This window comes from Topomyia yanbarensis, chromosome 2, assembly GCF_030247195.1.
Source record: "Topomyia yanbarensis strain Yona2022 chromosome 2, ASM3024719v1, whole genome shotgun sequence".
In the NCBI taxonomy this organism is placed as follows: domain Eukaryota; kingdom Metazoa; phylum Arthropoda; class Insecta; order Diptera; family Culicidae; genus Topomyia; species Topomyia yanbarensis.
The window spans coordinates 265,096,877-265,124,000 of NC_080671.1; the positions used below are offsets into that span (position 1 = coordinate 265,096,877).

Here is a 27,124-nt window from a genome sequence, read left to right on the forward strand (position 1 = left end):
TAGACCACCCTCACGCCCGCATTTCCTTCATCCACCCGTATACCGAAATAAGATGAAGGATTTCTGACGCATCCTCCACTCTCACTCTACTAACCCCCCATTCCCTCCACTTTCAAACCCATTCCACCAACATTTCAAAATATAATTACATGAAGATAACATTGAACTCATGCTGATTAAGGTAATTAAATACTATTCTTTTGCCTTTCTCATATAGAAAGGTTATGCAATTGCTCCAAAAACCGATTTCCTAACCGAAGCCCGGAGGGCCGAGTCTCATATAACATTCGACTCAGTTCGCCGAGATCGCAAAATATCTGTGTGTATGTATGTGTGTTTGTATGTGCGTATGTATGTGTGCATGTATGTATGTATGTATGTATGTATGTATGTATGTATGTATGTATGTATGTATGTATGTATGTATGTATGTATGTATGTATGTATGTATGTATGTGTGTGTATGTGCGGATTTGTTAACAAAATGTCCACATCGGTTTCTCGGAGATGGTTGAACCGATTTTTAGAAACTAAGATTCAAATGAAAGGTATACTATTCTCATAGGTTGCTATTGAATTTCATTTTCAACCGACATCTTGTTCCGGATTACGAGTTGAAGAGTATGGTTACAAAACAAAATTTGTTGATTTGTCCACATCGGTTTCTCGGAATTTTCTGAACCGATTTTGACAAACTTGATTTTAAATGGAAGGTCCATCAGTTGCTGTTGAATTTTGTGTGGATCCGAGTTCTGGTTCCTGAATTACAGGGTGATACGTACGATCACGCAGAAAATCTCGATTCTAACGAATTCTGCGATGAATGCAAAAAGGTAAAATTTTTGCCTTTCTCAATAGAAAGGTATTGCAATTGCTCTGAAAACCGACTTTTTAACGGAGGCCCGGAGGGCCGAGTGGCATATACCATTCGATTCAGTTCGTCGAGTTCGGCAAATGTCTGAGCGTGTGTATGTATGTGTGTATGTATGTATGTGTGTGTATGTGCGTCTGTGTGTGTGTATGTGACCAAAAATGTCACTCATTTTTCTCAGAGCTGGTTGAACCGATTTTGACAAACTTAGTCTCAAATGAAAGATACAACGTTCCCATAGGTTTCTGTTGAATTTCTGATGGATCCGACTTCCGGTTCCGCAATTACAGGGTGGTGAGCACGATCACGCAGAAAATGTCGATTTTAATAAATTCTGCAATGAATGTATAAAGGTGAAAATTTTTCCAAAATATGACCACAACTGCTTCGATTTGTAGTATTAGGTCACTAACATCCATTCAAAGTCTTTTTGGCCACATTGGCCACCATCATCGGTTCTGGAAGCCCCGGCGGAAGTATTCAAATTCAGAATAACAGTCACATCGGTTTCTCGGAGATGGCTAGACCGATTCAACCAAACTTAGTCTCAAATGAAAGGTGTTGTGCCTTCGTAAATGGTTATTTAATTTCATCCCGATCTGACTTCCGGTTCCGGAGTTACAGGTTGTGGCGTGCGATCACATAGCAAATTGCGATTCAAGCCAATGAAATATTTTCAATTTTGCCGGGGATATGCTTGATTACCATATCTTTCGAATTTCAAATACCAAAAAAGTACACAGATATTTTTTGTTAATAAAGATAGAACCAAACCCGTGGGTGTTTGCTGGTAGCCTTATGAAACGTGTCATAAAACCTCAAATCGCCATATCTCTCGAATCTCTCGATGGATCTTTATGAAATTCACTGAGATAATGCTTGGATACTGTATCTTTCGAATGCTGTATGCCAAACTTATGGTCAATTTTTTTGTTAATAATGGTTATAGACACACCGTGGTAACCGAAACATTGGGTGTTCCACAGGGTTCCATACTCGGCCCAACTCTTTGGAATGCTATGTACAACGGAGTGCTGAAGTTGAACCTCCCCAGGGCCGTGAAGATTGTTGTTTTTGCAGACGACGTGTTGCTCCAAGTGATCAGCGAATCACTAGAGGAAGTAGAAGTACTCGCAACTGAGACGATAGATTTTGTTGATGTCCAATCTTCTGCGTGAGAAAAAGCTGACGTTAGCTCATCACAAAACCGAGATGGTGTTGATGAGCAACCGCGAGACAGTGCAGCAGGGTTTGGTCGGAGAGTATATCATAAACTCAACGCGGGACGTTAGACAACTGGGAGCAATGCTAGACGACCGGCTAAGGTTTAATAGCCACATCGACCACACATGCGGAAGGGCCGTAAAAGTGATCTCGGTACTATCTCGGATCATGTCCAACAATTTGGCGGCCATCAGCAGTAAAAAGCGATTACTGGCAGGACCTGCTTGGGTGACGGCACTGCTTACGAAGAGGAATACATCTCGGTTTAACGGCACGGTCAGGCTGATGGCCATGCTGGTGTTTAGCACGTATGGAACTTTCCCGTTCGAGGCAGCCTACGTGATAGCTGGAACAATTCCCATGAACCTTCTATTCGAAGAAGATAGTGAGTGTTATAGGGATCGAGGCACGAGAGGAGTCCGTAAACAAACCCGAGCTGATATCTTAAGCAAGTGGTAACTTCAGTGGGATAACCCAGTAAATGGTAGATGGACACATCGACTACGTCCATGCCTGTCGGTGTGGATGAACAGAGCACATGGTGAAGCGTACTTCCACATGACATAGTTCTTGTCTGGGCATGGCTGTTTCAAGAAATAGGTTCTGCCACTTAGTTACACTTCAACCGGAATCGCCGGACCGAGATCGTCGGGGCACAAGAGAACCGGAAGTCATTCTCCCCCGGCATCACAAGACTGACCTTGGCACCTAACCGACCAGCATCGAGATAACGGTTTCGCGAGGACTTTCGACGTCGGGAAATTTCTCCGTTGGAGTAGGCTAGACCCACCGCCAAGGATTAACTCGAGTAGATTGTGAAGTAGCACAGGAAAAGGGTCGTCGGTGCACCTGTGAACTGGAAATTAACCCTCCACCCAGAATCGCAGGACCAACCTCGGCATATGCCCGGGTAGCATCGGTTTCGGAAAATCTTCCACTGCCGCGGAACTCTTCGTCGGAGTAGGAAAGATCCACCGTCGGGGACTATTCTGAGTAGTACGCAGCGAATCACCGGCTTGAATCATCGGGGCACCAGTGAACCGGACGCAATCCTCCACCCAGAATCGCCAGACAGATATCGGCATTCTGTCAAACCACCTCGAAGCAAGAATAACGCGTCCGTCAACTTCTTTCATCGGGGAACTCTCCGCCGAGGCTAGCTCCTCCACCGAACACGACAAACCACCAGTATAGGGTCGTCGAGATAGAACTGATATGCCGGTTATGAGACCAGCGAACTAGCACGACCAACTAGACCTGGAATCCAGTGAAGTGCATGAGCTCAGCCTTTCCCCGAAGTAGCCATTTCAAATGGAATCCGGGGGATCATACAAATGTCGGACTCCTTGGTGGAGGTTTGAGGAGTAGGTTTCAGAGTTATCTTTTCTGCTCAGAGTCCCTCACTCTGACACACAATGGACGAAATCGGTAGTATGGTCTAACTATTGAACGTGTGCTGGGTCAGCGTAAGAGCTTTACCAAGAAGTAGAAAAACACACACATAACTGGACCCCATTATCGACCATTGAAGCAAATCCTTGCTGTTATGACAGCTGGCTAGATTGGGCCATTACGTAATTGGGCCATCATGGAACTGCTGATGCTTATTTTCTTGCCACAGGAACAGTTCCTGCTAGAAACTATGAGCAGCCTTGTAAAATTCGAGCCTTGGATTTATTTAAAATGGATTTACGCATAAATGAAACCTATAGGCAGTTCAACTCAGATTGACCGAGTTATTCTAACCCTTCAAAGACAGCATTAAGATATTAGATTTTAATCAATTATGGTCAACGAGTGAGAAACAACGCTTCTCGACAGACTGACCTTTATTGAATGTTGTTGAATCAACACTTCTACTTGGAATTGTGCTGCTTGGTCCCTGATTTCGTTTTCTGTGGTTATTCTGAAAATAATAGCTTCAATATGAATGCGATGTTGGTCAGAAAAATTGCCCCATGTCATCAAACAGAATTTCTATTTGTGTAATCAGTGAAAGTAAATTGAAAATTCATTGACATGTTGAAATTTCTTATTGATAATAAAGCAAGTATTCAATTTGATGTTTGCCGAGGAAACATAAATAAACAAAAAAGCGCTACAAAATGAGAACAAACTTTGATATCTTATACGTCAATCATAAGCTGAAATTAAATTAACATTTAAGTTTGAAGCTAATATTAAAATATTATTTCGTTTTTCTGTAAATTCTTTCTGAGTTTGTATTGCTAACAGACCGACAATAAAACTGCCCATTGTATCCTGGTCGTTTGAGCAAAATTGGACTTGACTATCTGGAAAACAAAAACATTCACCACGTGTTGTTTATGTTAACAAAATCAATAGCAAATATCAAATGGACTCCCTGACGATTAGTAGAGAAGAAAGCATTCAAGGAGCAATCACTAGCATTCAAGGATGATGTGATTCGTCTAACTATTCGTATATCTCGAATCGTGTTAAGAAATAAGTTTCCAAACATTTTTGTCACAAAGATGTGCCCCCCTTTGCCAGCCGCCTATGCTAATCAAATATAGTGCATGACAAATCCAACATATTGTATGTACTTTCAACACGAGTAAAAAAGAGAGGTTATTTTTTGCTTGGAAAAAGAAACCAACTGGTGAATCCTGTCCATCTGGAAAAAAAGCTGTCAAACAACGTTTAACAAAGAATTGAGTAGATGGCAGTAATGAGTCACTGATGTTGACCTATATCAGTTCATAGGGTGGGTGCTCCTATAGTTGAGGTGTACCAATAGCTGCAGTAGTGCTTCTATAGTTGAGGTGTACCAATAGTTGCAGTAGTGGGCTATACGCCTATCTAAGGTGCTGTCATCGGGGGTTACTTTACGCCACGGGGGCTACTTTACGCCAAAATTAAAGTTCGATACTTGAGCTTCTAGTTCAAACTTAACATTATATTTTGATAAAAACAAAACATAGTATTATTCGCTGGTTCAACACAAATATAAAAAATGGAAATAGGTTTAAGAAAATGATTGCAAATAATCGTAGTAGGCGATGAAACTGAAATATAAAATATACGCAAAAAGCATTGTAACTTAAATTCTCTTGGGAAAGTGTGATATACTAGCAATGTGAAACAATTATTTGTAATTGTACTTTTTGTCCGTATTTTTGATTTTTTGGTAATTGGTTACCATATGTCCATTTTATCTAAAATTGCGGCTACTTGACGCCAAGCTCTACTTGAGTCTATATTACACAATCTGTACATTTGATCTAAAATTTACTCTTATTTTGGGATTTGATTCTAATTCAAAGCAGATTTTTATTAGCGTACTAGTTTGATTGTTTTGAAAAATAACAGCAATCGATAATTTGCAAGTTGAGTAGTGTAGTTGCAATGGAGGGAAACATATAAAAACGCCATCGTTTCGAAGTATTTGAACTATGTGTATTGAAGCAATTTGTCGTGGAATGATAGAATAAGCAGCGGGGAATAGTTCTGCAGTTTAGGCGAATGAACTTATGGTAAAAACCTTACTGAACAAAAAGGTCATAAATATATTCTGCCCATAAACGCATAAGAGTCCCATGTGGATTTTTGTCGAAAATGAGTTATCCGTTGGATTATATTCTGTATCACCACTGAATCACACTGCACAAATAAGATTACCGGGATTGTTCAGAAAATATAAAAAAAACCAAAACATGGTTGTCCCATCCATTTGGCTCAATGGATGGGACAATCTTGAACAGCGTTTTTCTCGGCTTGCTGTTTTTCAACATGGGACTCTTATGCTGTTATGGGCAGTATTGGAAATGGATATCTCATTAAAGATTGATGAACTGATCTGACCATTAAATATAACAGTACCATTCGCATGTCTGTTGGAAAAACCTTTGCACTCCGGAATACAACTACTCCGGAATAAAACTACTTTTAGAAAAATACTAAAACAAAGTTGTCTAATTCATAAGGCTCTATGAAGAAGTATATTATGAAGAGCGTTTTTTATCCGCTTGTTGTTTTTAATTGTAGAACTTATTGACTCTCCAAAACAAGATTATTGGATGCTTGGTACGCAGTTCATTTATTTATTTATTTATTTTCGTCAAGCATAGACTACATAGAATGGTATTACAATTAGAGGTGTGCGCCGCGCTTATATACTATACATTATTTCTACGATTAAGTTCAAATTCAATTTGTTTTCTGGACATGGAAAGGTCGATTATCGCACAATTTTCATTAAAATGACGCATCATTCTATTGGTGGGGCTATTTTTAGCATAGTTTGTCCTAAAAGATTGTTCTTGGAATAAATTACGAATTCTTAGTTGACGGCTAGGTACATAAAATTTGATTTGCGAGAGTAATGATGCGGATTGCACACGTTCAGAAATAATGTCATTGATAAAGCAAAGCATGGCAAATTCGCGGCGTTCTTTGAGTGTTTGTATGTTAATGAGCATACAACGTGCTTTATACGAGAGAAGAGGAAATGTCCAGTTTAGTTTACGAAGTGTGTACAAAAGAAATTGTTTTTGTACTGATTCGATGCGTTCTTCGTACCGGACAGTGTATGGGTTCCATACTACGGTACAATATTCCAAAATTGGTATGACATATGTATTGTACAAAATTATAGCTGAAGCGTTTAATAAAGCCCAGCATACTATTTGCTTTTTTTATTATTATATTGTAATGTTCCACAAATGTGGGCTTGGAGTCTAAGATTACGTCTAAGTCACGAAGAATTCTGCATTTTTCTACCACTTTGTTTCCTAAGTGTATTTCTGTTGGAATATTTGAAGTTTTTCGGCTGAATGTTATTGTGTTACATTTCCTTACGTTAAGTTGGAGTAGACTTTTGCTACACCACGTGTGGAATAGGTTTATTTCGTTTTGCAATACTTCAGCGTATTTGACATTTCTTATTTCCATGAAAAGTTTCATGTCGTCTGCATATATAAGCACTTTTTGATATTTGAGTATAAATGTAATGTCATTTACGTAGAAAATAAAAAGAAGAGGGCCTAAGTGGGAACCTCGTGGGTACGCCAGATTGACACGAATTGGTTCAGAAAGTATATTCTGAAAGCGAACTGTTTGTTCGCGTTTCGTTAAATATGATTCGAGCCATTACAAGAGTTTATTTCCTATGCCATATTCTTGCAGTTTGAAGAGTAATAAAGGTATGTCAATACGGTCGAATGCTTTACTAAAGTCTGTGTAGAGAGTTTCCACATGGTTGCCATTGTCCATTGCATTTAGAGTGAATGATACAAATTCTAAAAGGTTTGATGTTGTTGAGCGGCCTTTATAAAAGCCATGCTGTTTGCTTGTTATTTGATTTGCTGGAATATTTTGTCATTTACTAGTTTTTCAAATAATTTATGAATGCATGAGATAATGGCAATCCCTCGATGGTTTCGAATGTCTGATTTAGTGCCTGATTTAAAAATTGGCACTAAAAAGGATAATTCCCATATTTCTGGGAATGTTCCATTTTTCAGTGACATGTTGAAAATTCGGTATAATGGTATAGCAAGTTCTTCTGCTAGATTTTTTAAAAATATTGGGGCAATTCCGTTAGGTCCAGGTTCGTGGACGGAAATGTCATTTGAAAATTCAGGTATAAATGAAATGTAGTTGCGGTCGCGGTCTGTTTCGGAATGCGAAGTATACACTTCTTGAAAGAATTTTCCAAATAAATTGCAAATTTCTGTACTGTTATTTCCTACATGTCCGTCAAAATGCATCTGGAATGGAAAGTTCCTACTTTTCAATTTTGTTTTCACGTAATTGAAGAATTTTTTTGGACGAGTCTTGATTTCATTCTCGATTTTATGATTATATTCTTCATGTGCAGTGTTAATAGCTATGTCGAGTTGGGAGCAAATGTCCAAACAATTTTGTCGATTTTCTATGCTATTTTCTTTCTTGTAAATTTTATGTGCTTATTTTTTAGGTTTTTTAGATGTTGGTTGAACCACACAGGCTGTTGACCGCCATGAGTTCTTCTTCTTCTTTTTACAGGTACTGTTCCAGAGATTAAATTCGTTACAATTAAATAGAATTTAGTCACATACCGGCTTGAACCTTCGTTCGAACCGGTCACAAATCTCGATAGCTCCTGGTTTACCTAGAGTTTTTCAACAGCAACAGTCTTTCTCAAGGCTATATTTTCGCTCGATCAGTCTTTCTCAAGACTACCTATATATTTTTTTTTCGACAGTTAGTCTTTCCCAAGACTACCTACTTTTCCTACTCAATCAGTGTTTTTCAAGACTAAAACATTTTTCAAGAACAATTCAGTCTAAAGAAATATTTAATTATTCCAACATGCCTGGGTCCTCCCAGAAAGGCCGTGTGCCAAAAATTAAAGCTAAACGTAAAAGGGTATCTTCTCCACCCGAAAATTCAATTAACTGCAGCAATTCATTTGATGTTTTATCCGAATGTGAAGCTGATGAAATTTCTTAATTTCCTCGCATTGCGCATAATGCCAATGAGAAGAAAACGCAATCATCTCCGCTAATAACAGTGATGATCTCCGACTTCAAAGCCTTTCGAACTGAGCTTTCGACGTTCCTTCCGGACGTGAAAGTCTCTTTTCAGATGGGCCGAAGAGGAGAATGTCGAGTTACAGCGGAGGAATTGATTGGCCACTAACGACTACTCCAGTATCTTACGGAGAAGTTATATAAATTTTATTCATATGATTTCAAGACAGATAGACCATTCAAGGCTGTCTTGAAAGAGCTACCACAAGGTCAAAGTTTGGATGAAATATCCAGCGAATTGAAAAATTTACTTGGCTTTTCTCCTTCACAAGTTATTCTTATGAAGAGAAAGGCTAGCGGCGAGAACACGCCAGTACGCTCTGGAATTATCCAGGAGCTTTATTTAATTCATTTTAACCGTAATGAGGTTAATAATTTGAAAGTATTTGAAAAAGCACGTTTTATGTTCCACGTGCGAGTAAAGTGGGAACATTATAGACGACATGGGGCAGAATTCAAAATCTGACCCAGTGTCGTAGATGCCAAGGCTTTGGGCACGGCACAAAAAATTGTCATTTGAATTCCATATGTATGATCTGTGGTGATAAATTGCACATAAGAAAAAGAAAGATACTTGTCCGGTGAAAAAAACCACAAAAGTTACAAATGCGCTAATTGTAGCGAAAATTTTAAATTCTCGTTCTAGACAACAAAAACAACATATAAAAAATGTACCTACTTCTTCAGGTACACTTCAAGAAAACACGCCCAAACGTGTTAATCCGATTCAAAATAGATTAACAACTTCTTCTACCTTCGTCACACCATCGTACAATGGTGTGTCATCTTATGCTTCAGTGGCAGGTAGCAATGCCAAAAAACGGCTACCTCTACAACGCCCTCAATCTCGTTTGCACCCAACGCTTCCTTTAGTCCAATGGATATTGGTAGCGTAAAGGAAGAAAAATTAAACTGAATCTGATCTTGGTATCATTTTTATTGCTGCAGCCTATTTGCCTTTTCAGTGCACTCGCGAGCAAATTAATTTCTTGAAAGGAGACTTACAAAAACTTACAAGAAATCGGTCGAAATTCTTCATAATCGGTGATTTTAACGCCAAACACCGAGCCTGGAATAATGCTCAAAGCAATTCCAACGGTAAACTACTTTTTAATGATTGCTCTGCTGGTTATTATTCAATTTTGTTCCCGAATGGTCCTACATGCTATTCGTCTGTAAGGAATCCATCAACAATTGATTTGGTTTTGACAGATCAAAGTCACCTTTGTAGCGAATTGATTACACATGCTGACTTTGATTCTGATCATCTTCCAGTAACTTTTTCACTTTCTCAAGATGCTGTTTCCAATCCCATTAGCTCAGTGTTCAATTATCACAAAGCGAATTGGAAAAGGTACAAAACTTATATTGAGAATAATTTTAATCATGACCTTGATTTACAAAATAAAGCTGACATTGATACGGCATTACAAAATTTAAGTATATCTAGAGTTGATGCTAGAATTTTATCAGTACCAACAACACAGAAAAAAATTAATACTCCAATTATTGACGACGATCTTCAACTTTTGATTCGCTTGAAGAATGTTCGAAGACGTCAATATCAACGTTCTTGTGATCCTGCTATGAAATGTATCTATCAGGATCTACAAAAAGAAATTAAGCATAGATTCACACTCTTAAGAAATGTAAATTTCGCGAAATAAGTTGAACAAATCAAGCCAAATTCTAAAACTTTCTGGAAACTTTCAATTCCAGCTTTGAAGGAATGTGACCACATACTTCTTACAAACGAAGAAAAAGCTCAAAAACTTGCTCAGCAGTTTGAAAGCGTCCATAATTTTAATCTCAACGTTGTGAGTCCTATTGAAACAGAAGTCTTACAAAAATATGAAAACGTTTCAAATCAAGTATTGTCTCTAGACGATATTGTTGAAACAAATGATGAGATCAAATCCATCATGAAAAAGTTAAAAAATGTGAAAGCTCCAGATTATGATGGAATTTTCAACATTCTTCTTAAAAACCTTCACCATGAGATACTTGGTCAAAATATTCAACAAATGTTTTCAATTTGCACACTTCCCTGAAAGATGGAAAAATACCAAGTTTATTCCTATTTTGAAGCCAGATAAAAACCCAGCAGAAGCATCTAGCTATCGACCAATTAGCTTACTCTCTTCTATTAGTAAAATATTTGAAAAAATCATCCTAACTAGAATGATGTCATATATGAATGAGAATTCTATTTTTCTTCCTGAGCAGTTTGGATCTCGTATTGGACATTCAACTACTCATCAACATGATAAAAGAAAATATCTCAGAGGGCTATTCCACTGGAGTTTCTCTTCTAGACATCGAAAAAGCTTTCGACAGTGTTTGGCACAAAGGTTTAATTGCCAAAATGTAGAATTTCAATTTTCCAATTTACATAATAAAGATAATTAAAAATTATCTTAGAAGTATGGTTTTTTTTGTTTTAGTGTTTCGGATTCTCCTCGTCAGTAACTAGCACCATCTGGGTGTCCAGTAGACTGCCCAGAAAAATAATGAATTTTTGAAAACTCAATCAGCCCACCCCTGAGTCGATTCTTAGTCCCACCAGGAGTACTTGCTCCAAATTTGAAGCAAATCGAACAAGTCTAGCTACCGGACCAACGTGCCGCAAGTTTGTATGGGATTTTTCGACAATTTACATGGAGAAAACCCTCTTGCTCACATTTTCGCCGCTAGGTGGCACTGTATACATCAGATTATCACCAAAAGTAAAACTTAAGAAGATAAATTTATTATCTACAACTTTGTTGAAGACTGCAAAGCAATTCGACTCCAATAGGAAAAGTTATTAAACTTTTAACGAAGTGATGTCTGAGTCAGTTTTGCATGGGGCCTAGCAGTGCATGGTAGTGTATCAGTACTAGGTTCTAACAAACTAAACATTTTTATGGATTAATGGTTAGATTTAGCTGAATAGTATGTTCGGAAGAATTGTAGTACATAATACGAGTTATGTTTTGGTTAGAAAATTTTAGTTCAATCTGTGACCGCATAGATGGCGCCAACACTAACTTTTCAACGGAGAGAGATAGAATATCGAGATGTTTGGAAGAATTACTGCAATATTCTTGTTCTACAACTTTGTAGAAGACACCTAATTTCTATCTCTCTTCGTTAAAAAGTTAGTGTTGGCGCCATCTATGCGGTCAGATGTGGAACTAAAATTTTCTAACCAAAACATAACTCGTATTATGTACTACAATTCTTCCGAACATACTATTCAGCTAAATCTAACAATTATTCCATAAAAATGTTTAGTCTGTTAGAACCTAGTACTGATACACTACCATGCACTGCTAGGCCCCATGCAAAACTGACTCAGACATCACTTCGTTAAAAGTTTAATAACTTTTCCTATTGGAGTCGGATTGCTTTGCAGTCTTCAACAAAGTTGTAGATAATAAATTTATCTTCTTAAGTTTCACTTTTGGTGATAATCTGATGTATACAGTGCCACCTAGCGGCGAAAATGTGAGCAAGAGGGTTTTCTACATGTAAATTGTCGAAAAATCCCATACAAACTTCAAGCACGTTGGTCCGGTGGCTAGACTTGTTCGATTTGGCTCAAATTTAGAGCAGACACTCCTGGTGGGACTAGGAATCGACTCAGGGGTGGGCCGATGGGGGTCATTTTTTTTCTGTCACTCTAGTGTCCAGTTAGACTATGTATCTGAACTAGTACCCAAATTAGCACTAGTTAGACACTAAATTCCAAAAAGTCACACGTCTTGCGTGAACACTAAACCACTGGCTTATACCGAGTGATGTCTCGAGGAATATGAACCAAAACTGTCTTTTGGTATGAGTACCAAACGCCTGGAATTATGCAAAATTCCCAAGTGGGAAAAATTTTGGACAAGACCAATTTCTTTGTGCATGAGGGCACATGCCTTACATGAAGTATGGTTTTTTTTGTTTTATAAACAAAAATTTTGCATAATTCCAGGCGTTTGGTACTCATACCAAAAAACAGTTTCGGTTCATATTCCTCGTCGGCAAACAGAACCTCTGTGCTTACTATCGAGACATCACTCGGTATAAGCCAGTGGTTTAGTGTTCACGCAAGACGTGTGACTTTTTGGAATTTAGTGTCTAAAGTGCTAATTTGGGTACTAGTTCTGATACATAGTCTAACTGGACACCCAGATGGTGCTAGTTACTGACGAGGAGAATCCGAAACACTAAAACAAAAAAACCATACTTCATGTAAGGCATGTGCCCTCATGCACAAAGAAATTGGTCTTGTCCAAAATTTTTCCCACTTGGGAATTTTGCATAAAAATTATCTTACTAACCGTACCCTACAGGTTTCTTATCAGAATTGTAAATCTAATAAGCTACCCGTTAAAGCAGGCGTCCCTCAAGGATCAAGTGTCGCACCAATACTATACAATATTTTTACCTCTGATCTTCCAAATCTACCTACAGGCTGTAAAAAGTCACTTTTCTGTGATGATACTAGCATCTCAGCCATTGGTAGGAGTCTTCGTATTATCTACAGTCGACTGCAACGAAGGCGTAATATTTTCAATGATTACCTGAAAAAATGGAAAATTTCCACTAATGCGGCAAAAACACAATTGATTGTGTTCCCGCATAAGCCAAGAGCTTCTTCTCTTAAACCAAATAATAACCATATTGTTAAATTTAATGGTTTGAATTTAACGTGGTCAGATCAATTTAAATACGTGGGTTTGATTTACGATAAAAAACTCACTTTTAAGGATCACATTGAAGGAATCCAAACAAAATGCAACAAATATATAAAATGTTTATATCCTCTTATAAATAGGAATTCTAGGTTCTGCCTAAAGAACAAACTATTAATTTATAAACAAATATTTAGACCGGCAATGCTATATGCAGTGCCAATCTGGGCAAGTTGTTATGCTACTAGGAAAAAAAAGCTTCAAAGGATTCGGAATAAAATTCTGAAAATGATTTTGAAACGTCCTCCCTGGTTTAGCACAAATGAGTTGCACAGACTCGCAAACATAGAAACATCAGAAATTATGACGAACAGTATTATAAGCAACTTCCGACAAAAGTCGTTGCAATCTTCAATTGCAACGATTAGCTCTATTTATAGTTTATAAGTTAGTTTTTGTACGATTTTTAGCTCCTTATTCAGAAGACAAGTAGGTTTAAAACATCCTACTGAAAAAAATACTTAACTGCGAAAGCATATTATAACTTAATAATATTTAACTGAATCATATAAACAATAGGGATGAAAAGTCACGACTTGTGGCTGAACACCCAATATACTTAATTAAAAATGTAATGCAAACAATATAATCAAATAGAAAATAATATATATATATATATATATATATATATATATATATATATATATATATATATATATATATATATATATATATATATATATATATATATATATATATATATATATATATATATATATATATATATATATATATATATATATATATATATATATATATATATATATATATATATATATATATATATATATATATATATATATATATATATATATATATATATATATATATATATATATATATATATATATTCTTCTAGGTTCTGCCTAAAGAACAAACTATTAATTTGTAAACAAATATTTAGACCGGCAATGCTATATGCAGTGCCAATCTGGGCAAGTTGTTATGCTACTAGAAAAAAAAAACTTCAAAGGATTCGGAATAAAATTCTGAAAATGATTTTGAAACGTCCTCCCTGGTTTAGCACAAATGAGTTGCACAGACTCGCAAACATAGAAACATCATAAATTATGACGAACAGTATTATAAGCAACTTCCGACAAAAGTCGTTGCAATCTTCAATTGCAACGATTAGCTCTCTTTATAGTTTATAAGTTAGTTTTTGTACGATTTTTAGCTCCTTATTCAGAAGACAAGTAGGTTTAAAACATCCTACTGAAAAAATACTTAACTGCGAAAGCATATTATAACTTAATAATATTTAACTGAATCATATAAACAATAGGGATGAAAAGTCACGACTTGTGGCTGAACACCCAATATACTAAATTAAAAATGTAATGCAAACAATATAATCAAATAGAAAATAATATATATATATATATATATATATATATATATATATATATATATATATATATATATATATATATATATATATATATATATATATATATATATATATATATATATATATATATATATATATATATATATATATATATATATATATATATATATATATATATATATATATATATATATATATATATATATATATAAAAAGAATTTAGTCATTGCTTCGTTGACATTTTCTTCTATACTCAATACAGTTTGCCAATTTATTCTACATAGTCTACGTTTGACTTCTTCGAAGTCGGTTTTATGGAATTCCGGCACTTTCTCGTACTCCAAGTCGTTCGGGGAAGAGTTTTGATGAATAAAATTGAATATTCGATTGCTGTGTGAAATACTTCATTTTTCCATAATGGAGTTAAAGATGCATTAACTCAGAAGTCTTCAGTGCAGTTCGTGAATAAGAGGTCTAAATATGAATTTTGTTTATTCTTTACATGGTTGATTTGATGCAGGCTAAATTCTGATATTTTGTCAAATAAGTATTGAAGTGTTTCATTTTCGCCTACGACTGGGAGTAAGATAGATTCGTTTTCAATGTCTACGATTAAGTTGGTGTTACGTTGATTGAAGTCGCCATAAATTTGCAGTTTTACTTCAGGTTCCATGTTTGACATAATAGATTCTACAGTTTGAAAAAATAGCTCAAATGATTTTTGTGAGCATTTTCAGGTGGAAAATACACAGAGGAGAATATGTGTACTTCTCTTGATATTACTGCTTTTGCCCATATATGCTCAAATTCTATGTGTTTCGTGGTTTCTATTGCTTCTGAAGGAAAGTCTGCATTTATGGCTATGAGGACACCTCCTCCAGACTTTTTCTGACAAAGAGACAAATTACGGTCATGCAGGAATACATAAAATAGATTTCCAAAAATTTCTTCGCTTCTTACGCTTTTATCCCAGCTAGTTTCTGTTCCAAGAATTATATTAAAAGAGGATGAAATTATGGATGGATTTCTTTAATTTTCGCTGGGCTTTTCATTCGATTAAAATTTTGGCAATAGACTAAAATTTCAACCAAATTCTGTTGGGGATGCGAAGAAGTTTTTGGAATATTTAAATTACTTACATTTATATGTTCTTCCTCTATAGAGAGCGTCGTTACTTCCGAAAATTCGACGTTTGTTTATTTGTTTATTTGTTTATCTGGCAACCACCGCCAATTGGATAGTGTTTACGATTCGATCTCGTTTATATTTACCCATATTCGCGTGTTACAAGTTACATTTCTCCTAAAGTGATATCGCAGTTAAAAAGCCTCATTTCACTCTCCGTCAAGATAGTGTTATTTTTACTATTTCTTCGCAACAAGACTAATTATTCTCCGCCGAAGTTGAAAACAGGCAGCGCTTTTGTTCATCGACGTGCCATCTTTCGTACCCGGCTTCGCTTCCATCCACAGTGTACAGTGATACCATTGTTTTCAGTATGACGAAAACGAACAAATGTGACGCTGATGCTTGTTTTGGTTCATCTGGATCACGGGGTGCGAAAATCAACTGCATGCTTTGCCCGATTAGCCTGCATCTTAAGTGTGCTAACATCAACAACACCCTCGCCAAATCAATCCGCGACTGCCCCGGTGTCGGCTGGCTGTGTCACAAATGCCGAGTGCCGACTAATCAGAACGATTCCCTTCGTGAAGCCATAAATCTTATCCTGCAACGTATTACATCAACGCTAAAACTAATTGGTGACATGACGGATACCATGCAAATGCTTTGCCGCATGTGCAATAATTCTTGTGCCAAAACCACCTGCTGCCATCAATCTGGCACTCGCGCGTATTCTGATAATTCGACGACCGCTGGACCCACTTTTTATGATCGTTTGGACGACCTTCAACTCGACCTGAATAATCTGTTCGATTCAATTCTCGGAGACAAATGCAAACGTCCTCGGACCAGTAGTACTTCCAGGCCTTCGTTGTCGCAACCTGATAAAATTCCGCGAGTTGATGTTCCAATCAACCAATCTGTTTTAGCCAATACTATAGCCTCTGTCGTTTCAGATGTAAACCTTGGCAATAACTCGCAGGCCACCTCGATTGCATCTATCATCGGAAACTCCGTTTTGCCCTCCAACAACGTAGCAATGGATACTACCGCTGCTCACGACATTGCTGTTTACGAATCGAATTTTACTACCACTGCCACGTCTGATGCTGCTGCACCTGTTGCTGCTACACCTGCCACTACTATATCAACTGCTGCCATACCTGCTGCTGCTATGCTTGCCGTTGCTGAATCGTCTGCTGGAGAACCAGCTCTCCGTACTACACCTCAGCGCTTACTGCTACCATTCCTGCTGCCGCTACATTTCCATCCGTTGCTCCACACCTAGTTTCAGTGCCAATAAATTCTACACATACTGCTCGGGCATCCACCAACATCGCATCTGCTTCAGACTTAGCTCATTATACTACGCCATCTGCTACCGAATATGCTTCCATCACTGCAGTACAAGCTCCTTTTACACCTCTAGTTGCTGCCACACCGCCAGCACCCTTTGCACTCACCATCGCTACTGCCACCACTACCACCAACATCGCCAAAGCCACCTATACCACTAACATCGCCCATGCGCATATGCCGCTAATGTCACAAGCACCCATCATCGCAACCTACCACGCTAATTCTTTGTCCACGCACAATAATGCGACTAAGAATATTTTATCAGCACCCTCCACATTATACTCAACCGCTGCGCTTCCCGCTGCTACATCGAATCTACAGCCAGTAGCAACCATCGCCGCGCCCCGCTACCTCAACGTGTCACCAACTAGTCCCATCATTGGTACTGCAACACCAGCTTCGAGGCCAACTGAAACTAATACCAGGCAAGCTAATGTATCTGTTATATCCAACGTACCATATTTAGGTAACCCGTTTCAATTCAATCCGGTTAGACAGAAAACATTCACATGTGATAACACCACCCTCCCCAAAGAACATCCAATCGATCAGCCCAATAGACAAATTACAACCCTTCTGGTAGCACCCCCTGCAATACAAGTGTCTGAGAGTTACAATAATGGAAATTGGTACTATTTGACCAGGTTTCTACCCAGCGAATCTGAAGACAATATTATCCAATATGTTCAGTCCCGTACCAACTGCCCCCACAATTTAATTCACTGTCTGAAACTAGTCCGCCAAAATCAAGATCGACAGCTTTCGTTTGTTTCATTCAAACTAAGCGTCCCGGCAGCTTTTGAGCCAGAGATTACAGCACCGAATTTCTGGCCCAACGGTGTAACAATCGCTCATTTTTTAGATCGCAGTGCCAAACAGAATTCGAATCAACCCGGCATGCAACAAATAACACAACGCAAATCCAGTTCGTCCCGACCACTGCCACAACGAATGCAAGACATTCGCATCAACAGTCAAATACAATCAGGCAAATTTATAGGTAGCTTCGCGGTGTTGTTGAAGGCGGCGAGTTCTTTCGCTTGACAAATTTTTTCCATAAGAGTCAAGGTCAGCTGCTGCTTCGTCTGGGTTCAGTCCATATTCCTGATAGACTTCGATAAAAATGCGCAGGAGATGGTCGGGTGCGGTCGGTAGTCCTTTGGATGCGAGCGTCATTTTGATGCTGGTTGGCGCCATTCTTTCAACGCAAATAGATGGTCGTTGGTCCTTCATATATGCCAGGTATAGGCGTACAATATTCATTATTTTTGGTTCGTGAAGTCTGGACTTTAAGAAGCGACCGTCGCCATTCGTTGATTGTGACGTGAGGCGTACGATGGGAGGGCGCATGGGGTCCAGTTCAAATTGGCTGTCTATGTTCGAATGTTGAGATGTGGTTGGCAATATGTTTATATTATTTTCGCCAACGGTAGGTGTCCTTTCAATTCTATAAGGGTTAATTGTGTCTCCCTTATGAAAATTTATAAATGTTGAAGTAATATTTTTATTTGGAGGTCCAGAAAATTGAATACGTGCTGCGGCCAGTAGGTCCTTGTCCGAAGACAATTTGGTGATTTGGTCGTTAGTGTTGAAATTCTGATTAATTTGGTAATTGTTATTCTGACTGTTATCGCTGTTGCCATTGGTTGCATTGGTGTTGCTGTTGTTGTTATTGTTGTTGTTATTGATGTTCCTGTTACTGTTTTTGGTATTGGTGTAGTTTTTCATGTTGCTAAAGTTGCTGTTGTCTTTATTGTTCCTATTATTGTTGTTGTTGTTTATATTCTTCCTTCTTCGTCTGCGATTTGCCTTCTCAACTTCTTTTTCTTGTAGGCGTCATTTACGTTGTCGGGGGTCATATTGACTCCAGTCGCGTTTCCATATTTTTTTGGTTCCAATGAAGCGCCAGCTAGATGTAGGTCCAGAGTTAATTTCGATTTCCGCTGCTGGTTGTAGTTGTGTCGGTATGGCGTCTAGCTCTTCAGCGAGACTAGGATGGGATTCTGACATTTGTTGCCTTTCAATGAAGGTTTCGGTTGACAATGCCTTCATCTTGTCTAAAAATTCTTTTGCTTCGATGCTACATGGTGATTTGCTGTTTCGTATTTCTTCTATGTGTGATTCCATGACATCAATTTTGGACTCTATATAAGTAAAAGCCTTTTCGAAGCGTTGTTCCGCATTTTTCGCGAATTGATGAATCGCTTTGTTGATGTCAGCCAGAAGAGAGTCATTTTCATGCTCATTTAGAAGTGATGACATACGATTGATTATTTTAGTAGCGGAATTGCAGGTCATAATGTTGGAGTTTTTTTATGTCAGCCTTCAATTCTGCAAGCAGAGATTCTATTTGTCCAGTGTTTCATGGGCGACTTTTTGATTTTGAATTTGCGCATATAGTGCGTGATTTGCTTCATTTGCCTCTATAGTGATGTTTAATTCGTGCTGCTGCTTCATAAGCATTCGTAATTGTATATTTTCATCCAGCTGTTCTGTGAATTCGGCTTGGCATTCAATGCAAAGAGGTAGCATGAACGTCCGTAGCAGCTCTTCGCTATTTCGTTGGGTCCCCACACAAGCAGTATGAAAGCTTCTTCGGCAAGTTCCAGCACATTTACACAGGTGCTTGTTGTCACTAATTTCACTCTGGTTTATACCACACTTTCCATTCTTACGCGACGGTACGTGGTTAAATGTCGACAAAAAATATAAATAAAATTGTGCCTTCTTGCACTTACGCGTTAGCGGGTCAAAATAAAGGAAGTTAAAATAAAATAAAATACGTGCGCGATACGGCAGCGCGAGTCTGAGAAAGCGTCCGGTCGGTCGGACGGTTAAATATGCAATGACCATACCTTTTTTATTTTTACGAGCACGACATTCATTTCAATTCACACATAAATGACAACCATAATCTACAACAATAAATCAAGAAGTTAACATGATTTTGAAAAAAAAAACCTTTTTGGCGTAAAGTAGCCCCCCTGTGGAGGTGACTACGCGAATTTTTAGTTCTTTATATCTCATGTTCAATCTTGATTTACCAAAAGTTCTTTTCACTGACTTTGGAGGCACTTCAGCCATATGTAAAACATCAAACAGTTTCAAATTTGAAGTTGCGTGATCGTAGTTCTTGAGTGTAATATATAAAACGTTCTATTTTTGGCGTAAAGTAACCCCCCATGACGGTACCAACCATAACCAAATATTTTTGCTTTTCTCAATAGAAAGGTATTGTAATTGCTCTGAAAACCGACTTTTTAACGGAGGCCCGTAGGGCCGAGTGACATATACCATTCGATTCAGTTCGTCGAGTTCGGCAAATGTCTGTGTGTGTATGTATGTGTGTATGTATGTATGTGTGTGTATGTGCGTATGTGTGTGTGTATGTGACCAAAAATGTCACTCATTTTTCTCAGAGATGGATGAACCGATTTTGACAAACTTAGTCTCAAATGAAAGGTGCAACGTTCCCATAGGCTGCTATTGAATTTCTAATGGATCCGACTTCCGGTTCCGGAATTACAGGGTGATGAGTACGAACACGCAGAAAATGTCGATTTTAATAAATTCTGCAATGAATGTATAAAGGTGAATTTTTTTCCAAAATATGACCACAACTGCTTCGATTTGTAGTATTAGGTCACTAACATCCATTCAAAGTCTATTTGGCCACATTGGCCACCATCATCGGTTCCGGAAGCCCCGGCGGAAGTATCTAAATTCAGAATAACAGTCACATCGGTTTCTCGGAGATGGCTAGACCGATTCGACTAAACTTGGCCTCAAATGAAAGGTATTGCGTCCCCGTAAATGGCTATTTAATTTCATCCCGATCCGACTTCCGGTTCCGGAGTTACAGATTGTGGCGTGCGATCATATTGCAAATTGTGATTCAAACCGATACTCCGATGAAAGCAAAAAAGGTAAAAAGGTAAAAATTTCGCTAAAATGTCTCTCAAACAACTTAAATTTGCTGTTCTAGGTCACCGACGGCCAACCAAACTTTCGTTGACGACATTGACCACCATAGACGGTTCCGGAAGTGCCCGGGAAAAGCGGCCATCTTTCAAAATTTACGAACTCACATCAGTTTCCCGGAAATGGTTGGGCCGATTTTCACAAACTTAGTCCCAAATGATAGCTATATTATCCCCACAGATGTCTGTAAAATTTCGCACGGACCGCTTGTATGGTTCCGGAAATATAGACTGAACGGTCCGGTCACACATGAAATTCCCATATAAGCCGGAACTCAAATTTTTTTTCTAAGGGGGGACCTCATGAAATTTCAGAAATCGAATTCGTATTTTTGATGCCAAACATCTTTAAAATGCATGAAACGTCGAGATTTTATGTTATCTCGAAAAATTTTTTTTATAAAGATCGACTTTTTGGGACTTTGCCGATTTTGCACCTTTTTGCCTTTCTCAATAGAAAGGTATTGCAATTGCTCTGAAAACCGACTTTTTAACGGAGGCCCGGAGGGCCGAGTGACATATACCATTCGATTCAGTTCGTCGAGTTCGGCAAATGTCTGTGTGTGTGTGTGTGTGTGTGTGTGTGTGTGTGTGTGTGTGTGTGTGCGTCTGTGTGTGTGTGTACGCGAACACAATCTCACTCACTTTTCTCAGAGATGGATGAACCGATTTTTACAAACTTAGTCCCAAATGAAAGGTGCAACGTTCCCATAGGCTGCTATTGAATTTCTAATGGATCCGACTTCCGGTTCCGGAATTACAGGGTGATGAGTACGATCACGCAGAAAATGTCGATTTTAAGAAATTCTGCAATGAATGTATAATGGTGAAAATTTTTCCAAAATGTGACCACAACTGCTTCGGCAAATCTCTGTGTGTATGTGTGTGTGTGTGTGTGTGTATGTATGTATGTGTGTGTATGTGCGTCTGTGTGTGTACGCGAACACAATCTCACTCACTTTTCTCAGAGATGGATGAACCGATTTTTACAAACTTAGTCCCAAATGAAAGGTGCAACGTTCCCATAGGCTGCTATTGAATTTCTAATGGATCCGACTTCCGGTTCCGGAATTACAGGGTGATGAGTACGATCACGCAGAAAATGTCGATTTTAAGAAATTCTGCAATGAATGTATAATGGTGAAAATTTTTCCAAAATGTGACCACAACTGCTTCGATTTGTAGTACTAGGTCATTAACAGCCATTCAAAGTCTCTTTGGTCACATTGGCCACCATCATCGGTTCCGGAAGCCCCGGCGGAAGTATCCAAATTCAGAATAACAGTCACATCGGTTTCTCGGAAGTGGCTAGACCGAATCAACCAAACTTAGTCTCAAATGAAAGATGTTGCGTCCCCGTAAATGGCTATTAAATTTTATCCCGATCCGACTTCCGGTTCCGGAGTTACAGATTGTGGCGTGCGATCACATTGCAAATTGTGATTCAAACCTATACTCCGATGAAAGCTAAAAAGGTAAAAATTTCGCTAAAATGTCTCTCAAACAACTTAAATTTGCTGTTCTAGGTCACCGACGGCCAACCAAACTTTCGTTGACTACATTGACCACCATAGACGGTTCCGGAAGTGCCCGGGAAAAGCGGCCATCTTTCAAAATTTACGAACTCACATCAGTTTCCCGGAAATGGTTGGGCCGATTTTCACAAACTTAGTCCCAAATGATAGCTATATTATCCCCACAGATGTCTGTAAAATTTCGCACGGACCGCTTGTATGGTTCCGGAAATATAGACTAAACGGTCCGGTCACACATGAAATTCCCATATAAGCCGGAACTCAAATTTTTTTTCAAAGGGGGGACCTCATGAAATTTCAGAAATCGAATTCGTATTTTTGATGCCAAATATCTTTAAAATGCATGAAACGTCGAGATTTTATGTTATCTCGAAAAAAAATTTTTTTTTATGAAAATCGACTTTTTGGGACTTTGCCGATTTTGCACCTTTTTTCAGTTCAATATTACCGAGGCTGTTTTTTCTTTTTCAAAATTTTAGAGCTCGAATAATGATTTATTTTCCTGTATATAGTTGTCATGTGATGTATAATAATAAAATGTAATATATGCATTAAAAAGCTTTTAATGAATATAAACAACGCACACATTCTCGTGATTCATGATTGAGAAAGGCACAATTGCACCGCTAGGTGGATTAAAATAGGTTTTTTATTGGTTCATCACACTAAAATCATGCAACAATAAAACTGTTATCCTTGAAATTTGATCAAATAACTATTAAAAAATAATGTTCGTTGAATCTTGAGCTCCCTTGCGCCTATAGTTGATCTAATGTACCTATAGTTGCAAGTCCCATAATATATCAATGGAATTGGCAACAATAGGAACCGAAATTAGCGATTGCACCACTATTGGTACATGTGTTCCTATGGTGTTACAAGCGTGTTTGAAGAGCTAAATTGGTTAATAAACAATTTACATTTTGTCTATGAAATAGGGATTGAAAGCTTTCGTTTGACTTAAATAAACTTCGCCCATAGATCTATTCATAGAATTTTTATCAAAAGTTTTCCTTAAGTATACGACCATTGGAACATCAACCCTACATGTTTTTTTTTCTAATTGTTCTAGCCTAAATGCCCGTTATCTGTGTTTTTATTAAACTTACGTGTGAGGCTCTCCTACGCTGGTAATCTGATTTATTATCCTCAAACTTGTTGGTACTAATTGTGTCTATATTGACATTATTATGGTCCTTTGAGACACTATGACGATTTACAGCTTCCGTCATGTTATCCATTCCATGTTGTAACTTTGCTGCTTCTTCATTTTCTTCTTCAGTAAGTATGTCACTGGCACCAACAATTATTTTATGTTCATGTTGCTCCTCCGACACATTTAGCTTCTGTTGAAAGGCTATATCCTTGATTTTTGCGCGATTCACGGCGAAAGGGCTTACTGACAGTTCCTTCAAAATTTTTCTAAACAGTTCAGCCGTTTGCTTGCAGATTACTGTGTGTTGTTCCGTATACTTTATTATAGCAGCATTCGTTCGGTAGAAAAGTTCTAATGTCTCTATTGAAAGATGAGATGGATTGCTGTGATTTACTTTAATAGGATAAGTAGCATTGCATTCATATAAATATTTAGCAGATTTGAGATAGTGGGATAAATATGAGATAGGTGGTTCTTTCCTTTTTTCCGAGATTTTACCAAGCATATAGTGATACAACCATTTTTCATCTTCATGATTTCCTGTTTCCTCAGGTTTGCTATTATTTTTGGCATCTCCATTTTCCGATTCAATATTCACCTTATCAAAACTTTTTCCAGCAATATTTTCATAGAGACCTTTTTGAGTGATTACAAAATCAATTCTATATGAACAAAACAGAAAAAAATAAAAATTCATATAAAAGTTGCAATTGCTTTGCTCAATTTTACACTACTGATGTTTCAGAATTAGATATGGGTCATTCCATGCGAAGTGATCAAGGCACATGTAATCGACCTTCACGGATTTGAACCAAATTTGGAGGAATTGTTCATCTAGGGCCAATATATAAAAACCCAAATTTTTGTGTCAATTGAACCACCCCTCGGGTCATGGGAGCACAATCTGCCTTTCTTTTGATCGTATCTCCGGTTCTGTTTACTCTAGAATCAAACCGTAAAATGTTTTTTGAAGAAAATTGCTCAAGAAATCTAGAAAAAATATTAATTTTTGGCGACAGTGCTGCCAACCATGCTATTTTTTCAGTTAAATATAAAAAGGTTATTTGTCTCTCAATACATATATTTTAATTTTGAAAATTCTATCATCGTGTTCCTCAGACAATTTTACATAAAAACACTTATAATCTCAATATAGTTTGAGCGCATCCTGAGATACACCGTTTTGAAGAGAAAAAACCGCAATTTTCCATATAAAATCGAATCACACAACACTAAAAAACCAGCTTGAGTATTCTGAGTTTAAACATAATTTTTCGTGAGGTAGACGAGAAATGATGACAAACTACGTTTTTGGTTTGCTTCTAGCATATCAGAGTCGATTTTTATGACCGTTTGATGATTTTCTTAATTTTGGGCAATAAAAATGGATTTTTTGTATGAGAAAATGGGAGTTTTTCCCTTCCAAACTGTGTATCTCAGGATGCGTTCATACTATACTGGGATGATAAGTGTTTTTTATATAAAAATGTCTGAGGAACGCGATGGCATTAGAATTTTCAAAATTCAAATATATCTATTGAGAGAAAACAAACTTTTAATATTTAACTGAAAAAATCGCATTGTTGGCAGCACTGCCGCCAAAAATTAATATTTTTTTCTAGACTCCTTGAACAATTTCCTTCAAAAGCCATCTTGCGGTTTGATTCTAGAGTAAACAGAACCGGAGATATGATCAAAAGAAAATCAAGGGTTTTGGCAATTTGCCAAAACGGGGGGTGCTCCCATGACCCGAGGGGTGGTTCATTTGACACAAAAGTTTGGGTTTTTATATATTGGCCCTAGATGAACAATTCCTCCAAATTTGGTTTAAATCCGTGAAGGTCGATTTCAAGTTTGCATCTTTTTTTGATCACTTCGCGTGGAATGACCCATATATAAATAATATATTGAATTGAGCGTATGAATGTTGGCTTACTCATCATTTGATAACGAATATTTCCAAAACTTCAAGGTTCTCGAACAAAATGAATACACGTTGTACGCGAACGAGCCATGTTCTACCCAGAGTTGAGGATCACTTGCGTTCAACTTCAAGCATTGTTTGAAACATTTCATCGTGTTGTTTGTTTCACGAATAAACTCTCGGGGTCTGAAGAAAATAGAATTAGAATTAACAAATAACGTTACAATTTATATGTAGCATCTTAATGAAAAATACAAAACACCTGTTTAAATCTACCTAGACGTGCAATTAAATCATTCTGATTTACCCAAACTATGACTGCATGAGATATTATGGTCAAGTTAAATTGGGAAATGCCTTGCGCTGTTATTACACTTATCATGTAACATATGCGTAACAATGTTTCCAACATCCACAAAATTAATAATTTCATATTACTATTTATATGTGATATTCAGTGTCGTGTAATTAAGTTGAAATATATATATATATATATATATATATATATATATATATATCATATATATATATATATATATATATATATATATATATATATATATATATATATATATATATATATATATATATATATATATATATATATATATATATATATATATATATATATATATATATATATATATATATATAATATATATATATATATATATATATATATATATATATATATATTATATACATATATATATATATATATATATATATATATATATACTATATATATATATATATATATATATATATATATATATATATATATATATATATATATATATATATATATATATATATATATATGACGCTGAATACATGTTACGTAACGATCTCTCCCCCTATGTCAAGACTTGTCGTACCCCCTCCCCCCACTCCGTAAAAGCGTTACGTAATTTATGAATCGTCCCTAAGTATACTGAAATATTGTATATATTATACTTGCAAAGATTCAAAGATAATGAACACGTCACATCGCCGTGATGTTACGAAACAATGTGTTACATCCAATCGTCAATTCGACGGGATTTTAAATGTCTGCAAACACCAATAAACACTCCCTCATCTATCTTTTTTGAGCTCATTTGAGATGTGCCAAAGCCTTTTTATCCCACTCTAAGCAATTGAGACGATTTAGTGCGGTCACCCAGATATGTATCTGTAGACCCAATTATGTCTTTACAACCTCCCGTAAATTTGAATAGATATCCGTCTGTATTGGATTTAATACCCCAGGCATTTCGATAATGTAGCTGCTTTGACGATGTATATGTTAGTTACTAAATGACGGCACGTGCGACTACAACGGAGCCCGATCAGA

General features: G+C 37.2%; 1 protein-coding gene across 1 annotated transcript in view; it reads right to left on the bottom strand.

Annotated features, from left to right (window-relative positions):
• The window catches only part of LOC131683117 (calcineurin-binding protein cabin-1-like), a 340,658-nt gene extending 314,686 nt beyond the window's left edge, over window positions 1-25,972 (bottom strand). The window contains exons 1-2 of the mRNA XM_058964931.1: window positions 25,801-25,972; window positions 23,818-24,526 (exon numbers count right to left, since the gene is read on the bottom strand). Of these exons, the coding sequence (XP_058820914.1) occupies window positions 23,818-24,526; window positions 25,801-25,940 (849 nt within the window). The 5' untranslated portion in view covers window positions 25,941-25,972. The remainder of the gene's footprint in view (window positions 1-23,817; window positions 24,527-25,800) is intronic.
• Between the last annotated feature and the right edge of the window lie 1,152 nt (window positions 25,973-27,124).